Source organism: Panthera leo, chromosome C1 (genome assembly GCF_018350215.1).
Source record: "Panthera leo isolate Ple1 chromosome C1, P.leo_Ple1_pat1.1, whole genome shotgun sequence".
Lineage (NCBI taxonomy): Eukaryota > Metazoa > Chordata > Mammalia > Carnivora > Felidae > Panthera > Panthera leo.
The window spans coordinates 125,453,159-125,473,673 of record NC_056686.1 but is presented as its reverse complement, the minus strand read 5'-3'; the positions used below and the strand labels follow the sequence as shown (position 1 = coordinate 125,473,673).

The window sequence follows — 20,515 nt, the reverse complement described above, 5'->3', positions numbered from 1 at the left end:
GCCTTTCCTGGAATGCTCTCCCAGCCCTGGAAACCACTGTTAGCACTCACCCCCACGAAACATTTCCAGTTACCCTTTTCTATGTGTTGAATGCCCACTGTGTATGTTGAGCATTGAGAAATTCAGAAGAGGAGTATTATCTTAGAACCTGCTCACTCTCTGTATTGTATATCATGAGTTATTTATATTTTATGTGATTTTTCCTTTTTGTTAATTTTGCCCCCACATTCCCCCCTTCTCGACAATATTGGAGTTTCTTTCAAAGTAGAAATGCTAGTGCATGCCAGACCCTTGCCATTCAGAGGGTGGTCTGTGCACCAGCAACACTGGTGTCACCTGGGAGCTTGTTAGAAACGCAGAAAATCACGCCCTACCCCAGACCTACTTAGCTGAAATCTGCTTTTTACCAAGATCCCCAGGTGGTTCTCATGCACATTCAAGTGGAGAAGCACTGTCTTTGAGCAGTGCTTTCTCACCCTTGGCTGCACAATGGAATCACCTTCCTGTGGGCTTGTGGGGGTGGGGTGGGGGAGTTCCTTCCAAAACCTTCCTGGCCATGGTGGCTGCCAACCAGAAAAAGCGGCCCATCACCGCCTTGGTGATATTCTCCATCGTGGTTCTGGCTGTCCTCACCATCACATGTGTGCTGACGCACTGCTACCAGGTCCGGAAACACTGTGAGTGGTGCTGGGCCCCATCTGCCAGCATGTGAAGCCCAGCGCCCCCCTGAAGGGAAGGATTGCTTGCTGCCACTCAGCGGTCTGAAGAGCCCAGAGGATTTGGGCCAGGTGGACTTTGGCAGTCGGGATCGTACAATGAGGGCTGGATGTGCTAGGGAAACCCGACAGCCTGATTCAACTGGGCAGGGGATTGGTTTGGGCAGCAGGATATTTAGAAGCATCCCAGTAAGGTGACCCACTGAGGGGGTTTCCCAGGACTCAGATTTTTCAGTGCTAAAACCAGGAATTATCCCCTACAAAGCAGGACAAATTGGTGATTGTAACATGCAGACTGAGTGGAGACACACTTGGAGAAAGCACATGGCTAAGGTGGGCAGTGCAGGACTGTACCATCTGTTTAGAATGTGAGTCCCTTTAAGGCGGAACTAGCACTTAACAATTCTTTTGTATGTCTTAATATTACAATATTTTGCACACCAAGCCTCTTCATAATGCTTCCTACTGATACGGTGTTTCTCCAAATGTTCCATACTAATGCCCTCATTTATAATTTTTGTATGGGGAAGGGAGTTTATAGTTTAACAGTCACACCTACAGGCAAGCATACATACAGACACTTCTCACTTTCCAAGAAAACACCTTAGGGTCCTTCTATACAAATGCTGTTCTGGGTTGACTCTGACACTCAGTTTAGATACTCTGTCATGGGACAGTTTACTGCAAGGCACAGTAAGTAGCTCTAAATGTCATGTTCGTTTCTCCAAGACTTCAAAAATGTGAATATGTTTGTAGCTGGGTTTCCAAAATCTACATACAAACGAAATAAAAACAGTATACTTTAATCTAAAATATGATGTAGGGTAATCAGGTATAGAAGCCATCCTCTTGGTCATCTTTGGATTCTTCCATAGTGGCCTTGTAGCACAATGGTTAGGGGCACTGTCCTCGGAGCTCCACTGCTGGGTCCACTGGCAATGGTATGTAACCTGAGCTTCAGTTTCCTTATCTTCAACATGGAGATGCTGATAATACCTGCTTTATAGGGTTGTGGTGACTAAGTGGACTCTTAGTGGAGCATTTTAGGACTCATGACCCTCAGCAGGTGGCTCCAGCAAGATTAACTGTGACTTCCGCGCCAGCTGAGGCCCTTCCTGCCTCATTTGTTTCCTTCAGCTTCTTGGCTTTTCTTCTCTGTGTGTATTTCTAGGATTAGGGATCTAAAGACATTTACTGAAATTACAAAAAAGAATAGACAAGAATAAAAAAGAAGCCATCACTCAACTTCTCATCTTTCAACAGTCAAGTTATATGTCTATAAGCTCTTACCCAAAAGTGCCTTTCCCAAATGTCCTGGTGGAAGCCTGGCGATTTGAAAATTTGAGATTTCACAAAATTTGTAAAATTTCTTAAATCCTTTAAGATACTAAGAATACATTCTGGTAAAAGCCAGTGGAAGAGGCTTAATATTACAAATATTAGTTTAATTCTTGTCCTGTTCTATCTTTCTTGCCATTGTTGGTGAACATTTCTCTTTGGATGACCGTATCAGAGTTTCCAAGTACCTCATATACTTTGTTTTTCCATGGTCTCTCTTCTGTAATGGGCATTCATAGTTCAAGGTTAGGATGTCTACCTTCTAGACTCAAGCCTTCCGATCTCCCTCTATCCTCTTGCCACTTTACCTTTTTTTTTTTTTAAGTAGAATTTATTTTTTAGGACAGTTTGAGATTTGCAGAAAAATTGAGAGGATGGTACAGAGACTTCCTATACATGCTGCACCCAGCTTCCCCTATTGTTGACATCTTACATTAGTATGATAAATTTGCTACAACTAACGAACCATAATTGATATATCATTACTAACTAAAGCCCATGCTTTAGTTAGATACTCCTAGTTTTTACTTAATGTTTTTTTCCTGTTCTGGGATCCTTTCCAGAATACTGTGTTACATTTAGTTGTGTCTTCTTAGGCTCCTCTTGGCTGTGATACTTAGGGCTCCCTTTTGAGAATGGTTATTTTGTATTATTCACTAGGTGGTCAAGAGATGGATTTCATAGTTAACACTTACATGCTCAAACATCAATATAATGACATAATCATAATAAAGGAGGGGTAAAAGTAAAGCCAAAAAAGTCCAATATGTATTTGCTTTTATAGATGCTTAGTCAGAATTGCCTCAGAAGTCAAAGGGAAGTAGTGAGGTATTTGCACCTACTTATAATTTAAGACAAGACTCTGGAATATTATTGACACCTTTTTTTGACATTTTGAAATAAGAACTAAATAAAAATATTCATGTACACACATGGAATTACTGGGCCCGTGTGGCAGTTATACATTCGACTGGCACAGATGTATTGATTGCTGACTCAGAGGCCATGAGTGGAACTGGCTTCAGTGTCCTGCTTTTCCAAAACAGTGAGCAAAGTGCGATTTTCCCTGGACGTATACAGTTGCATTTACAGAAAATTCAGTGTGGTGCAAAATATTTTGTGTTTATATGTAAAACAGAGTTAGGATTCTAATGTAATTAGAAGCACATTTTAACTAACCCAAATGTCCAGCCTGACATATAAAAGCCATGTGGGACACTAATAATCTTCACTGTGCTGCAACGTTCTGTGCAGGGCAGGACCCCAGTATCCCTGACCCTCCTCTACTAAATGCCACAGCCTAGCTCTGCCCCTCATTGGGGTAACAAATTAAAGCACCTGCAAGTTTCCAAAACATCCCCTAGGGGGCGGTACCACTGTGGGCTGTGGTTCTAGAGTTTAAACAGGAGACTTGCCTTGATTTCTTCCTTTGTAAAGGATAGTAGTAGTTGAGTAACGGAGACAATGCACGTAAAACACTTAGCAAGGTGCCTGGCATGCGGTATGTCCTCCAAGAATGTAAGCTAATATTATCTCCCAATCAGTAGAGATTGGGGGAACACTGCGTCCTTGGCATCCAGGTAGATGTGGGTGGGTGAGTGGAAAGGAGGATCAGACAAGTACCACATTTCCTGCCTCACACTTGAAATAAGCAGTGAATTATTAAACAGTTATAGTTCACAAAAAGGAGCACCCAGGGGGAGCTGGAGTCAGAGAAATCTTTCCGGAGCAGACAAGAATGGCTTAGTGAACTAGGGCAGCTGGAACTTGAAGGAAAATATATTTATTCCATGAATAATAAATAACTCCTAGATTCTTACTTCTCTAAGTGTGGTCTTCAGATCAGCCACTCAGCAGCACCTGGAGGTTTGCAAGGAATCTCAGCCTCCATCCCAAACCAACTGTTAGAATCTGCCTTTTAACACGAAGCCCGGGTATGCACCTGCACATTCACATTTCAGAGGTGCTGAAGTAGAGAATCAATTGAGGAACCAGAAGAAAGAACAATGCTACATGCTCCTTTGAGAGAACACAAACCTTGTGGGGGGAGGGGGGAGAGAGAGAGCGCGCGCGAGAGAGCACGAGGGAGCGAGCGAGCGAGCAGGGGTGTGTGCATGCATGCAGGGGCAGAGCTACAGTCCACATTGTAGAGGGTGGTAAGGTAATGAGAATTACAATGTGGTCCCGGAACAATCTACACCAGGATATGTATGTGTGTATGTGTGTGTGATATGCAAACGAAGATTCCTAGCCAGACCCCAGAATCCATTAAGTCAGAATCTTGAGGAGCTGTACAGAAGCAGCATTTAAACAAATAAATAACTTCCCAAGTGATTCTTAGAATGGGAAAGGAGCTTAAAAAATACCCAAGCTAAGATCCCAGACCCGACCAATTTCATCACCTATGATATCAGATTTCCAGCAGCCGCAGCAGAGCCCTGCGTATTTTTGTTCTTAAAGTCTCCTCTCCGTGATTCTACTGTTTGAGAGCCACTGACAAGAGGGATCAAGTGGGGATAACCTAGAGGGAAAAAGTCTAGGTGAGCACGAGCAACGAACGAGGTGGGGGAAGGTGTCTGCAGTATCTGAAAGCTTGTCTGTCTCCAGGACAGGACCAGGACTGGTGGTATAAGTATTCATGGTTTTTTAAATCCAAGCAGTGATTTTCCTTCTTTTCATTTTTTCTTACTTCCCTTGCTCCTTCTTTCCCTATCAAGAAAGGACATTTGAAATGACCTAGTCCAACCCTTTCAGTCTGTAAAGAAATTAGTGGTTAAAAAGGTAAAGTGAGTAGGGGCGCCTGGGTGCCTCAGTAGGTTAAGGCTCCGACTTTGGCTCAAGTCATGATCCAGCTGTTGGTGAGTTCGAGCCCAGGGTCTGGCCCTGTGCTGAGGGCTCAGAGCCTGGAGCCTGCTTCAGATTCTGTTTCCCTCTCTCTCTGCCCAACCCCCGCTGGTGCTCGGTCTCTCTCTCTCTCTCTCTCTCTCAAAAATAAATAAACATTAAAAAAAGTTAAAAAAGGTAAAGTGAGTTGGCCAAGGTCAACTAAGATTTTCTCATCCCAACCCGACAACACAAAGTAAAACGAGACATTCTTCCCGTTTCTAGTGTCCACTGCACCACAAAGACATTTAAATTCCACTCTGATTTCGGTTGTAGGCAAAATGAAAATGAGAAAGGAAACTGGTTACTCTTCAAAAAAGCGTGCTTCTTCAAAAAAGTAGGCAGGCTTTAAGTGAGGAACTGGCATTTTAAGGGACTCATTAAATTTGAAGTCTGATGTTCATCTACAGATGAAATCTAGACTCTGGAGTTTTGATGTTGATACCGTTCACTTCAAGCTTAATCTAATAAACGGCCGGTCCCCAACAGCTCCCCGCTCCCCGCCCCCTGCCCCCTGCACCTCCCGGAGCTCCAAGAGAGCTGGCGTGGGCCTTGGCGTGGGCAAGGTGGTTGTCTCGTTGGGCAGACTAGCCCGACCGCTCGAGGGTGCGGGCTCCGCGCGGTCGGCTGCTCCGGGACAGTTAGGGGAGGCTTCTTGCAGGAGGGAGGCTTCCGTCCGAGTCTTGAAGAAATGGCAAGATATGGATACCACGAGAGGAAACAGCGAGCTGGCAGGGGACTAGCCAGAACAAAGGCCCAGGGATAGTCGCAATGGGGGAGCCTTGGCATCGAAATATCTTCTAGAGCTCGAGTGGTTCCAAGGTTGCCCGGTTCCCTTAAGTAGCTGGAGAGAAAAATTGGGAGGGCAATCAAAGCTCCTTAGAGGAAAGCCAGAGCCGGGAGGGCTTGGCGGCAGGTGAATCTCATTTTCCCGCGATGGGCGGTGAGGCTGGTAACCCAGGTGGAGACCCTGCACAGCCTCGGAAGCTAGTGCAGCTCAGGAGGAGAAAGGACGTCAAATTAGGGCGCTGCCCGCTCTCCTGCGCGAACGCGGCCACCACCTTCCCGGACGGCTGGGGAACCGGGTCCGAGCGCGTCCCCTCCAGGCACCATCCCGCGGCGCGGGTGGGGCCGGTCTCCCGTCACACCCTCGTCAGCCCCCCTCCTCCCCCGCTCCCAGCAGTTCCCGCGAGCCTCCGGGCGCCGGGCTCGGCAGGATCCCTCCCTCCCCACCGGCCTCGGGGCTCCGGCTCGGGCGCCGGGGCCTTGGGGCGGGTCCCTGCAGCCCGCACCTGCCCCCGTGGGCGGAGCGCGGCGGCGACGCTCTGCCCCAGCCTCTGCCACCCGCCGCGCTAACCGCGCGGCTCTCCAACACCCCCGCCCCGCCTGCTCCCGGCGCACCTCCGCTCCTCGGCGCCCGTCCTCCCTCCGCGAGCGGTCGGTTCGTCCCTCTGCCGGTCCTGAGCCGCGGCGCCTCGCACTTCTGACTCGAGTCCCCGCCGCCTCGCGCCATGGAGCCGGCCGCGGGCAGCGAGCGCCGCAGCCCCCCGGGCCCCGCGGTCCCGGCGCCGCCCCGGGGCCACGAGCCCTCGGCCGCCGCCCCCGGCCCGGGTCCGCAGAACTACCCAGCGCGAGAGACGCCCAAGCCCGACGAGGAGCGGCAGCTGCGGATCAGCGAGAGCGGCCAGTTCAGCGACGGGCTGGAGGATCGAGGTGAGCGCACGCCGGCACGGCCCCTTTCTCCCGGCCGGCCGGCCGGCGAGGCGAGGCGAGGAGCCGCTGCTCCGGGCGCGCCTCTCCCGACTCGCAGGTTGGCGGGGCGCGGTGCTCGGCGCCTCGGGGCGCTCGGGGGCGCGGGGCCGGGACTTCCCCGCGAGGGCGCGGAGCGCGGCAGCCCCACCTCCCGGGGCCGGCACCGCCCGGGCGCCGCTCCTTCCCCGGAGCCCCAGAACCGGGCAGCCTCCGGGCCGACCTCGCGCGGGCCCGTGCTCTCCTCTCGGCCAGCCCGCTGGAAAAGTTTGCGGGGGGGCGTTTTTTTTTGCTTGTGGAGCCCCGTGCTCCCGGGGGACTGCGGGCCTGGCTCAGCTCGGAGGGTCCTGAGCTCAGTACATCCTCCTTCCAAGCCCCCTTCGACCCCCGGCGGCTCCCCGGGAGAACTTCCGTCTGCGGGTTTAGCCTCGGGGAGCTGGTCCATAGAGCCTAGCTGGCTGCCCTGGAGAGGCAAGTCCGGCGGCCCCCGGCCCTCACTTAAAGGGGATCCAGTTTACCACGGGTCGCTGCCCTGGTGATGGGAGCAGAGGACCGGGGCACTTGTGCTTGGACCACCAACTTCCTCTGGATGGATGCCACTGAAATCTGGTGCTTTTTGGAGCGCACGTCCCCAGCCCCTCCTGAGACACTGGCCTGGAATCCCGAGAACGTCCCTTTCCTGGGAGGCCAACCCTAACTTCCCGACACACAGCCGATGCCCCCTTTGAGTTGCCCGCACGAAACCGGAGAGACTCCGTTGTTCATTCCCGTGCCTCTTCTCCTCCATCCCTCTTTCCCTCCCTGCTTCGTTTCCTTTCCGCCTGGAGGGAGCCGTTTTCTTGGCCACGTCTATATTCTCTGCTTCTTAATCCAAATTCAGCTCGGCCCCCTCAAAAAGGACTCGGTGGTTGGGCTAAAACCGGTTAGTGGCCGAAGCGGCATTCTTGCAGCCAGGCCCTTTTCAGGGGGAGCCGGCTCATCGCCACTCCACCCCCTTTTCTTGGAACCCTTATTTTGTTGGCTGTGGCGGATTTTTATATTTTCGTCTTAGCAGGTTTTCCGTCCTATTCTTAGTATCTCCTGTACATTTTTATTCCGGTTTAGTGTTCGGATGCACGATCTTTTTCCTCTTAGAAATTTTAAACTGTGGCATGTGAGATAGAATGACATGGAAACAGCAATCCCAGAGAACCGGCCGGGATTGCTCCGGGAGAGCTGGGGCTGTTCCAGTCATAACCTCTGTTGCGGTTCCTCTCCCCCCTGTTCTGACACAACTAGTTACTGTGATAGAGCCGAAGGTGGGTGACATCACCAGCACCCGACAAAACCCATCGGTTTTATTATGGGGCACGTTACTTACCTTCCCCTCTCTGCAACTAATATTGTAGGATTTAAACATTTTGTATGGAAGAGCAACAGAAGTCGTCTGGGCTGAGCTTATTTTTGTTGCATTGCAGGTCATTTGTAAAAGCTGGCTTATTTCTCCCCACCCCACAAAACGGCAGGAGGAGAAAAAAGTGCCAGGGCGAGTTAATATTTAGCATCATTTTGTAGCTCGTGCTCAAGTGTAACAAGCCCTTGTGAATTAAATCTTAGGGTCCTTTTTCACTGGTCAAGTGAATGTCATTTTCCATTATATTATAGCATGAAAGCATTCACTGTTTATAAACTGTCACTGTGTGAAAGCACTGTATATCACACACAGCCTCTCTGTTAGGATGGACCCTGTCCTCCAAAGAACCCAGTGCCTTGTGGCATTGAAAGCTGAAAGTCAGTGTGACATTCTTTTGTTTGACCTATTGCTGACAGGAAAGAGTTAATGATGGATGAATCATTTTTATTAAATAGACCAGGTTACCTGGGGAGGTTTATTGTAATTTTTTGTGTTTGCGTTATTTTTTCTTAAGGGGCTGCATCTTTCCCATATCGATTTTTGTATCCCTTGGGAACAGTTCGATTGCAGCTACCTTTTCCCTAATGGTGAGAGGGTTCGGGGAGGAGGAAGCCAAAGCACTCGCCTGCTGTGCATCTCTCCATCATGCCTGGCTTGCTTTTTTCTAGGCCTGAATATCTATAGGGTGTGTGTGTGGGTGGGGGAGGGGGTGGGTACCCTGGACATGTTACCTGTATTTGTCCTTGTCCTAACTTCCTTTGGAGCTATTAGACCTGGTTGCAGACTGTGTCTAACTTCCATCAAAAGCTTGCTTTGTTAGCCAGTATTTTAGGACTTTAGAGGTATTTTCCCCTTAGAAGTGATGTGGGCTGCTTCCCAGAAACCCAGCTAGCTGATAGTGCAGTGCCATTTGGTTGAGCCTTGCAGTCAGGGAGCAAGAGTTCTGTGGTCTAATACTTATAGGGGTTAGACACCCCATAAATAGGCTAAGTTTATCTTGGGATTTCCACCCCCATTCTTTTAATATCCACTCTTCTTAACACAAGTATTTTCCCTTCATTCTGCTCCAAATCCTAAGTAGACTTAGAGTGTTACATGCTTCTGCATTTCTTACTACCTTTCTATATAATAAAAATTCCCCATTTTTCCAGAAAATCCAAGTGTGACTATTATGAGAAAGCAATTGGGACTAATTCATACTAGCATGGAAATGACTAATGGCTTCAACCTAACCACATATATTTGCATTTCCCTCTCAAATCCTAAGTTATCAGTCTTTCATTCATACAGTGCTTAAGCTTACTAATGTCAGGCCCAGATTACTAATATATGGAATCTGAGTGAGATTGGAAATCTGCATGTGGAGGCCAACTATGTTTAGGAAGGGACACAGCCCTGCATGCAATAAGCGGCCTGCCTTAGCTTCTCTAGGCTGGGCTGCCTTTTACTTATGAAGCACAGCTTCCTGAAAACTTTAGGAATCCTCCTCACTGCTTGTGAGTTCACGTGCAGCCAGTGTGGGGCAGAGGTAGAGGCACCTGTATGTAGACAGGTCATTAATGGGTCTTCCTAGGTCATACTCCCCTTGGAGGAGGAGAAGTTTTTCCATTCTACGGGGAAAACCAGTAGGAGGAGATGATAAACAAAGGTTGGAAATGGGGAAGTACCTGCCTTCTTGGACAGTCTTTGCATTACAATTATTCCAATTTTTATTTTTTTATTGAAATGTTTTTTAATGTTAATTTTTTTATTTTTGAGAGACAGAGTACGAGTGGGGGGAGGAACAGAGAGAGAGACAGACAGACAGACACAAAATCTGAAGCAGGCTCCAGGCGCTGAGCTCTCAGCACAGAGCCCAATGTGGGGCTCAGACCCCACGGGCTGCAGGCTCATGACCTGAGCTGAAGTCAGTTGCTTCACCAACTGAGCCACCCAGGCACCCCTAATTTTGAAATGGAAAATCTCTCGTGGGGGACACACACAGGATCAGATCTGGGGAAGGATCTCCAGTCCTGCTGCTTTGAGGACTCAGGTGCCCTCTTAGGGCAGTGCAGCCCACGTGCGCCGACCCCCGAGACTCCTTCAGCAGAGTGCTGGTTCGCTGTGTGGTGAAGCATGTGGCAGGTGTGTGTGGTCAGGACCAGTCCTATTGTTGCAAACAGCTGGCTTTGGAAAGAAAAATAAATGTTATACGGTAGAATGGAAAACCCAGATCATTGTCCTTTATCTTAGAAAATTAAATCCTCTAAAAGGAACCTTGTTTTTACCCCCAGTGGATAAGCCTCTTAAGATTGTTGGTGTCAGAATACGTAGCAAATGAACTGCTTATTTGAGTCAGTACGTGAGTGTTACAGCTTCACTTCTCAAAATCAATTGTCCAGAATGAAAGGAAAATTTTTATGTCCTTCTGGAAAAGGAAAATAAATGATTGGGAGGCTGTAGGACTCACTTGATCTAGGTTGACTAGAACAGGAGACTGGGGTGATTGTCGTTGAAAATTAGAATAAGGTGTTGTATGGTAGCTAGGGGAAAAGTAGACAAAGGGAAAAAAACAGACAAGGGATTTTAATTTGAAATCATTTGTACCTAAGGCAGAATTTGAGAAGAGAGGTTTTTTCTTTTTTCATTCAAGTACATGTATTAAAGAAGGTTTGGGGAGATTTTTACAGTGAGGTAATAGAGATGTGTTTATATCTACCTTTTGCAACCTCCTCTACCTTTTGCTCTGATGTAAATCTACAGGTTTTGATTATTTAAAAATCTCTGGGCTGTAGGCTGGGTTCATTGGGCGGTCTCCTTGACATTTCCTCTTGCTTTGTTTAAGGACTTGTTCAAAGTGCTTGAGTCTGGGTAGTAAATGGAATTGAGAAGTTTTAACAGGGTCTTTGTTGTAATTTTTGAAGAGGGTGCAGTATTCAGCAGCCAGAAGCTGAGTGTGCCGCCCCCCTGGTCAAATGGGATGATGTATTTTACGCGGTGTGCCAGGTGTGATCTGTTGCATGCTATGAGACACTGTACAAATGGGTGCCTAAGCTTTGACCACCTATTTCTTCATCATTTGGAGCTGTTAGGATGAAGCTTCTCCACCTCTGAAAGGTGTATTGTGGGCTATTCAGCCAGAGATGTTGTTCTAAACTCCTATTGATACGGAATGCGTCACTGAATTTGGTTCTTCATGCAACTAAGAGATGCCATATACGATCTATTTCCAAAGAAGAAGAAAAAGTATAAATCAGGATCATGCTCAAGATGGTTTAGCCCTCAACCCAAGGCAAATGAAGCTTGAACCTTGCCTCTTAAGACATCATGAATTTCTATTGGTGTCAAGGACCCTCAACATTGAAAGCATCGGAGACAAAATCAAATCTTTCTTACACATGGCTTGCCCAGAAAGTGACCTCCAGTTTTAGCTTTCTTTAATAATCTGAGAGTTGTTTGACATAGCTTTGATACAAAGCGATACATACTGTAGAGCAGAAAGAGAAGGGAAGAAAACATGGCCTATAATGTAGGCCTGATGACCGTTGTTGGTTGTGATCAAAGAGAAATCCTCCTTCTCTTCCTGTTAATTGTTGAAGGGAGCAATGAAGGTATTTGGGGTCCGTGACTCTTTGGGAAAAGTTTCTTCGACCAAGTTGGGGCGGTGCTGGTGGATCAATGCAAATCAATGCCTACAGCTGAGGAGCCTGAATGCCCATTTGAACGTGGACTAATTGTGCTGTTTTCTTAACTGAAGGGCCTTGTTAGGGCAACACTTACATAGCTGAGTTAATATGAGGGCAGGGGATGACCGATATGGTGAGTGGGTCTGTGGGCTCCTTCTAAAGTGTACAAATGCTGTCACACTGCAGGAATCCATGTCCCGTATTGCTATAGCCTATGATTTTTCACGAGATGCCATAGAGCCTGATTTCCATGTGAACTCTCCTAATTGTTAAAACACAGCGTGGGCCAAACAAAACACATCTTGGCCCACAGGCTGTCAGTTTGCAATCCTTGGATAAGAAAGTGTAGCTCTGGCTGTGGGTTTCTTAATAAGGAAATGTCTAACTTCCTTTTCTCCTTGTTTTTGTCAGGCTTACTAGAAAGCAGCACTCGACTCAAACCTCACGAAGCCCAGAACTACCGAAAGAAGGCGTTGTGGGTCTCCTGGTTCTCCATTATTGTCACCCTGGCCCTGGCGGTGGCTGCCTTTAGTAAGTAGCCCGAGTCCTGCTGATCGATCCGTGCTGCTGTTGTGTGTTTTATTCTTTAACTCCTGTGGGATGTGCTTTTGCTTTTAGTTGACTATTATTGACGAGTAAATTTTTGTAGATGGTAAGAGAGTCAGGGTACTTATAAATTAGTAAAATGGCTTCTCGGCAGAGGGAAGAAGTGGTTAAGAAGAAATGGAGAGGGATACTGGGAGCCTTGCCTCTCATCAGTATGTCGGTTTGTGGCAGTGAATTCTGGCTGCCAGCTTGAATAGGGAAAATACTCTCTTGGTGGATGCCTTCAGCTTGGGCTGACATGTGACAAATCTATATCCTTGAGATTTGTATTTTGAGCCAAATGCAACCAGATGAGTACAATATTACAGTACATCCTCTCTCTGCCCCTTATATCTGTGTAAGGTTTGGATGAAAATCATGTGCACATTTTAATGAAAGAGAAATGGGAGGTCCTTTGTCAAGTTTTCACTGGCAATGCAAACAAAAACATTTATTACAATCAAGAAAAACTAAGATAATTGAACACTTTCTGCTTATGGATAATCTATTTCTGTCTGTGGATAATCCTGTTTGGGTGTTAGGAAGCCCTCTGACGTGCATTTTCTCAGCTAACATTTGCAGCCTGAAGAAATGTGCATGTGCTATTAATTCTTATTAATTGTGCAGTGGTTTATAAGCTTAAGCAATGACATTAAGTTTCATCTCAACCTTGGTAGAAACCACCATGTTTTTTAATGCTGGGGTAAGAGGAATGTACTTTGTGCATTTTGTGATTAATTCATTACCTTAACAGGAAGATCTATATTCTTAGTGATATGTGTCATGCAAGATGTCTCATGTGACATTCCTCAGTGGGAGAAGAAAGGGCTGTGTCTGCTGGAAGGGCTGTGTCTGCTCTGTGTGTGTTTAAAATTCTATTCTGCACAGATTGGCTGCTGGAAGGTGGTGTTGGCTCCCAAGAGGCAATATTAGAATTTGACCAAATGCTCCCTGCAAAACTAGGCATATATTACTTGACGCAGTTTATATTGGAAACACTGTACCTTATCTTGGCTCTAGAAAAAGCCAAACATTTAGAAGCAGAGGGTAATGCATTTCAGAGTATAAACATTTACAGTGAGCCAGAAATCTAATCAAGAGAAATTCTGATTCCTGAAAATAGCTCTTCCTTCCTCTTGCCTCCTTTTTTTTTTTTTTTTTTTTTTTTTTAAATGCTAAAGCAAGAATAACAAGTCCCTTTGAGGTCCCTGGAGGGTAATTTGGTTGTGGTGGCTGGTGGTGGGCTCTGGATCCACACCATCATTTACATATGTAAAGAAAGAGATGGTATGAGGGGTGGTGATTTCCCAATAGAATAATAGTTATTCAGACTTGTCCATGTGCCTAATAGAGCTGTTTTGATTTTATCATATGGGTGTTTGAATGAGGACGTGACTGTGAAGAAATACTGAACAAGACTTTCCTTTGGGAGAATAATACTACATTTGATGTACTTAATCTCATAACCAGGAAAAACTATGAGGAAATTCTGGTTTCATATGGCATGCCTGATCAGTTGGGTTATCTTGAAAATTTTGTTCCATTTCCTTGAATAGGAAGAGACTGTTGCATAATGCATATGGAATTAGAATGTTGCTTTTGAAAAGGGTTTTCTTTTTCTTCTAAAACGATTTTACCACTTTAGCAAGTATTTCATTTAAATCCTCTAAATTCTTGCCTATAAAATGTTGGCATTGGCCTATCATATCATGATCTGTGTTAATTTCTGTAATACATTCAGTTTATTCCCAAGTTGGTTTCAAGTTAAATGAAAAAATGTAGGAGTTCTATTTTTCCCCACTTTAACTATGAAGAGTAGCTTTATTGTGTGTGTGCGCACGCACGCGTGCGTTTATATTTCATATTTTTATTTATTTATTTATTTATTTATCTTTCTTAACATTTATTATTAAGAGAAAGAGACAGACAAAGCATGAGCATGGGAGGGGCAGAGAGAGGAGGAGACACAGAATCTGAAGCAGGTTCCAGGCTCTGAGCTGTCAGCACAGATCCCGATGCAGGGCTCAAACCCACAAACCGCGAGATCATGACCTGAGCCGAAGTCGGACGCCCAACTGACTGAGCCACCCAGGCGCCCCTATAGTTCATATTTTAAAGCTTTGTGGTCCTCTCTGGTTGTATTGTTTAGGGTTGTTCCTTTTATCCTTTAGGTTCCTATATGTATTTGTAATATTAAATATTTAAAACACTTTTTAAAGCAACATTTACATGTTGATAGACTTAAAAAATTTTTTTTTTAATATATTTTTTTTTTTTTGAGAGCACACGAGAGAGTGCACTCATGTGAGCAGGAGAGGGGCAGAAAGAAGGAGACACAGAATCCGAAGCAGGATTATTTATTTATTTTGAGAGCACACAAGCAGGTGAAGGGCTGACAAGGAGAGACAGAGAAGCCCAAGCGGGCTCTGCACTGTTAGCTGGGAGCCCGCTGCAGGGCTTGAACTCTCAAACCGTGAGATCCTGACCTGAGTCGAAGTCAGACACCCAACTGACTGAGCCCTCCAGGTGCCCCATTATATTAAAAAAAAAAATTGTCACAAGAATGCTGATCCCCTCCCCACTCTTATTTTCCAGGGAGGCGGTTGACAGAGATGTGATGAAATGGGGTAGGCTAGCTTGGTGAACTCCTGCGTTATCCAACGATAATGGTTAGGTTGGACCAGTTAGTCTTTATTTTTATTTATTTATTTATTATTTTTTTAATGTTTATTTATTTTTGAGAGTGAGACAGAGTGTAAGCTGGGGAGGAGCAGAGAGAGAGGGAGACACATAATCCCAAGCAGGCTCCAGGCTCTGAACTGTAGGCACAGAGCCCGATATGGGGCTCGAACTCACTCACTGCGAGATCATGACCTGAGTTGAAGTCAGATGTATAACCAACTGAGCCACCCAGGTGCCCCTATTGAGCAGTTAGGCTTTTTAAAGAGGATTGCTGTTGAATAACTAACTACCTGTGATGCTTTGAGATGGCAGAGAAGTCTTTGCATTTGTGTGTGTGTGTGTGTGTGTGTGTGTGTGCGCGCGCGCGCGCGCGCGTGTGCGTGTTGACAGGGGCTGATAATCATGGCAATGAGAAGAAGGCTAGTAATCATTATGTCTTGCCACTCTGGGAGAAGGAGGAGCATCCATCCTTGTATGGAATCAGTACGCAAGATTGTTGAATGAATGACCTGAAAGAGATTTAAAAAAAAAAAAAAAAACACTTCTTTCTTTTTTTTTTTAATTAAAAAAATTTTTTTTAAATTTATTTTTGAGAGACAGAGACAAAGCATGAGCCGGGGAGACAGAGAGAGAGGGAGACACAGAATCCGAAGCAGGCCCCAGGCTCCGAGCTGTCAGCACAGAGCCTGACGCAGGGCCCGAACCCACGAAACATGAGATCATGACCTGAGCTGAAGTCGGACGCCCAACTGACTGGGCCACCCAGGCGCCCTATTTTCTTTTTGTTTTTAAAATCAGGTGGAAGGAAAATATTAGAAAAAGACAAATGTGATCTAAAGGTTTATTTAAATACCAGGTTTAGATCTCATTTATTTTACAAACTGTTGACACGTTTTTGGGACAGTCCGTTCCTCATCACGGCCATTCTCTTGCTAAGGGCAGTGTCTTGGAGTGGCATCTACCATAGTCACTTGGAATTCCCATCTTGATCTCCTTACCTGCCATTTTCTATTTTATCCTGGATGCTGATTTTTGCTAAGCATCTTCTAAAGAAATGCTCTTGTCTTTTTTGTGTTTGGAAGTGATGATGGATTGTGTAAGTTTTAGGGATGCTTCTTTTCTCAGTCTATTGGAAAGGTTCATATCTTTTACATAGGATGTACATTGCAAATAAAGACCCTTCACCTCCTGTTAAGCTTCCAGGTACTCACGTATGCTGGTATGCTGTGTTTTCTCAGGTTAGTAATTCCTAAAAGACTAGCTTTGGTCAGTATTACCAAGTTATATCTGTGATAAATCAGTTGTGTATGTAACTATGGTTGACATTCTCATGTCTGTTATAGCTTGAAAAATTAAGTGAGCTTTCAAAGTTTGTGACTTGAAAGTGTCTTGAAAAGAATGTGTGCTTTGAAAGGGATATGGATCATTTGTGATAATACTTCGTAATAAAGAGATTTTGGACCCGTTAAAAATGCCGATATAAGACCAGATGGTAATACATCTTGAATATTGCAGAAAGAGCCCTAGTTTGGTTTTAAAATTGGTTCTGTTTATAATCGGTAGGCAGCACAGAAAATGCCAATCGTGTTAGGGACAAACTGAAAAAAGTCTATTTTAATAGTAAGGCTAGAAAGAGAACAGAAGTTGTGTTTCAAAACTCAGGGTTTTGACATCATTGATGTCTTTGTCGGAATGATTTAGGAAGATGCATTCTGACTCTTTTTTGAGGTTTGAATGAGTGCAAGTTAATTTTGAGTCACTCAATACACGTTCTGTGGGGAATGAAGATATATTTGAAACATTCTCAGGGGAAAAACTTTCCTAAGATACCTAGCTCCATTAAATAAAAAAAGTACTCCAAACTAAGATCCCAGAAAAAGCTCACTCAAAAATTTAGTGAATCAATAGATTTAAGAATTAGAAAAAAATTTTTGAAAGGGATGGTTTTCTTTTTATATGTGGGGATTTAGAAAAGAATGTATCTGATTTTAGTGTGAACTCTTGTCCCTTAAAAATGATTGGATAAATGGACTTAATTCTCTTTATTTGTAAGTTGTGAGGCCTCGAGTGGATTACACACGTCTTCTATAAACCCAGCAAAGCAGGTCTGAGAACTTTCTTAATCTCAATCTCTCATTTGACATATTGTGAGATGGGGAAGGCATGACACCCTCCAGTGGTTTCTGAGAGTAACATCTGAATAGTGACAGTGGCCTGCAAGGTCAGCCCTGACCTGGACTTTGCCCCCCTTTCTCAGACACCCCAACCTTTCCTTAGGACTGGAGAGCATGTCTTTGAGGCAAGCTCATCTTCCCACTGATCTGTACATGGTTGACCCCTCAAAGAAGCCTCACCAGGCACACAGACTGGACCCATCCCCCATAGGCATGTGATCCATCACACTGTGTATTTTCCTCATTGCAATTTTTCTCATTGTGCCCCACCTCTGTTAGATAATGTCACATGTGAGGCCCAAGTCTTTTGTGCCACGTCCTGTAAACACGCACTTCACATTCTGCTTGAAGAATGATCTTTTGTGTAGCTTGTTGATCTTTTTATTGATAAAAACAGTATATGCACATGATAAAAGTTCCTGAGACCAAAGACACAGAGTGCAAATCTCTGTCCCATCCTAAATTCTTTCTTCCCCAGATCCTGCTGCTTGTGGACAAGCTTTGTTGCCAGTGCCTCGTATCTTCTTCAAGATATTTGTGTGCGCTTATAAGCCCAGAGACACCCGGCTTGTGGTTGCTACTTACGTTAGATAGGATGTCTTATCCCTGCTGGTCTTTGAGTTAGCATGGACCTCTTCACAGGCTGCTGTTTTCACAGTTTAGTGTGAAGTGGATTTGATGTGGAGAACCTTCAGGAACAACTTCCCAACCACCGTCTGGCTGCCACTTCTGAGGCGGGTGACGTGGTGAGGGGGATGTGGGCAGGAAGCTTGTGAGCCACATCCTGGGGGTGTTCAGTGGGATAACTTGCTCCTGTCAGTGTGCTGGGTGAATGATAACTACGGGTGCTTCTGAGAGGTGGAAGCCAGGAGGGGAGAACAGGCTGAAGTGCAGAAATGTGGTGGGGAACGTCATCCTGACAAAGCTCCCTGTCCCCAGGTTCTTCCCTCATACCCTCAGGGCCATATCGTCAAGGATTCTATGAGGGCACTAGCTCACTGAGGGGACATGGAATATGGAGTGACATTTTAGTCGGATCCCTTTGCCTTGCTTTCCATGAGGACCCCGGTTGTCTTGCCCCTCCCTCCTGGCTGGACTCCTCTTCTCGTCTCCCATTTTCCTGCCACTCCAGCCCACAAATGTTCTTGTAGTACCCCAAACCTTGTGTCCTGCCCTTGGCCCCAACACCATGCACCCCTCAGATGCTCTTTGTTCTTGACCCCACCCTTTGTTTCCTAGTTAAATTTTAAATTGTGATGAAAGATCACCTCTTCCAGGAAGCCTTCCCTTGCCCTCCATGCTGATTTAAATTATCTTTGGTTCCTGTAGCCCATTGGACACCTGTCAGTCAGAAACTTGACGTAATACTTGAATCATTGAATTACTGCTCTTTGCACACTCCTCAAAGGTAGGGGCTCTGTCTTCTCCAGTCTGTATTCTTAGCCCCTGATACAGTTGGTACTCAGACATCTGGTGACCTGCACTAATTTTTGATCTCTCCCTGCTGAGGCCTCCATGGCTGCAGCAGGTTCAGGATGTATGTTTGCAGGTAAAGATCCCAGAAAAAGGAATAGTGACTTTTTCAAGTGAATGAAAATAGGGGGAAACTGCAACTTCGTAAATAGTGGGGATGCCAGAGCCCCTTGTCTCCCCCTCCTCCTCCCCCCACCCTCCGCTTCTTCTTGGATAGAAGGGTCCAGGGTTCTATGGAAAGGGTCTCCTTTGCTGCTGTTCGGAGAGCACATCTTCCCCAGATGACGTACTCGTAGCTGCTGTTTCTACCTCCGTGTTCTGCCCCCCTTTCTCTCTGTGTGCTGCATACAGCATTTAATTAAAAACGTGTCCAGAGTCATTAGCACAGGGGTGTCCTCGTCACACAGCCGTGGCAGTGGCTCGAGAGCTGGGTGGTGAGCCCCAGCTGGACTCCTCTCAATAGGCCCAGCATGTCCTTGCCTCTCCTTGCTTGAGCCCTGGGCACAAATTTTCCCTGTGGGAAATTTGTGAGGGCTTTCCCTACTGCCTCTCAGTCACTTTTGAGTCATCTTGGTTGGCCAGTTGGAGAGGAAGGGGTTTTTCGGGTCTGCTTGTATTCCAGGGCTGTGATTTCATCCTCTGGGAGTTGTCTCTTGAAGGTGAATTTCTGGTGTAGCTGCTCCTGGACAAGAGGTTATTTTCTGGTACTCTGTTCCCAGGGGTCAAAGTGTAGGCATAGTGAGATTTGGAGATGATGAAGCCAGAGGGAGGCAGAGAACCTCTGTCCCCAGGAAAGGAACCTGTTCCTCACTTGCCACCATCTTCCATACCCAACTGCCCATCCTTCTTCCCAGCTAGTGAATGTGTTCATCCAATCCTTACTGAGTGCCGGTTGGCAAAGCACAGTCTGCTGTGCCAGGTGACACAGAGGATGTTGGGAAGTGGGACAGTCCTTCAGGCCCCTGGAAGAGCTCAGGTCTCCTGGGAAGATGAGTCCTATAGTTGTCAGGGCAAATGATAGGGCAGTGGGGTAGGATAGATAAACTGGAACCTGCTCACCCTCCTCTGTTAGACACATAGAATACTCAAGAAAAGACATCACTGATCTGTTAGAGGCAGGACAGTCTCCAGCCCCCAGGAGCCCTCTGCTGCCCAAAAAGGATGAGTTGAAAATCAGAGCTATTGATACAGAATATGGGATATTCCCTGGGGTGAGAATTCGTGAAGATTGCAGGGCTCATTAGGAGGGGCTTGGGTTATGATGTCCATTCAGGGCTGGAACGTAGTGGCAGAAGTTTTTTGGGGATGCTTTAACAAAGCATTACACACAAAGAGGCTTATACAACAGGCATTTATTTTCTTTCAGTGCTGGAGGCTGGAGTCCATGATCAGGGTGTTGGCACTGTTGGTTTCTCCTAGGGCTTCTCCCCTTGGCTTGTAGAGGGTGGTCTCCCCACTGTGTCTTCACCTGATCTTCCCTTTGTGTGTATCTATGTCCTAATTTCCTGTTCATAAAAGGACACTGTTGGATTAGGGCTCACCCTGGTGACCTCATTTTAACTTCATTCACTCTTTAATGACCCCATATCTAAACGCAGTCACATTCTGAGGTATTGGGGGTTAGGTCTTCAGCATATGAAATTGGTGGGGTTTGGGGGGAGCCACAATTCAGTCCATAACAATGGCATTGGCCAGCACCAGGCAGGTGGAAGAAACTAAGTTCTCAGAATAAAGTAAGTACACTAGAGGACTTGACCTTCAGTAAAAGGGTGGACCACAATAAACCTATCCACCACTAAGACAATGAGGAAGGTTGTCTGTCACAGCATAGCTCTGTGTGGAGTGAGGGTAGGGGAG

General features: G+C 46.1%; 1 protein-coding gene across 1 annotated transcript in view; it reads left to right on the top strand.

Annotated features, from left to right (window-relative positions):
- Positions 1 to 6,448: 6,448 nt before the first annotated feature.
- TMEM163 (transmembrane protein 163) overlaps positions 6,449 to 20,515 on the top strand; it is a 238,859-nt gene continuing 224,792 nt past the window's right edge. The window contains exons 1-2 of the mRNA XM_042948518.1: positions 6,449 to 6,650; positions 12,156 to 12,275. Coding sequence (XP_042804452.1) covers positions 6,449 to 6,650; positions 12,156 to 12,275 — 322 coding nt within the window. The remainder of the gene's footprint in view (positions 6,651 to 12,155; positions 12,276 to 20,515) is intronic.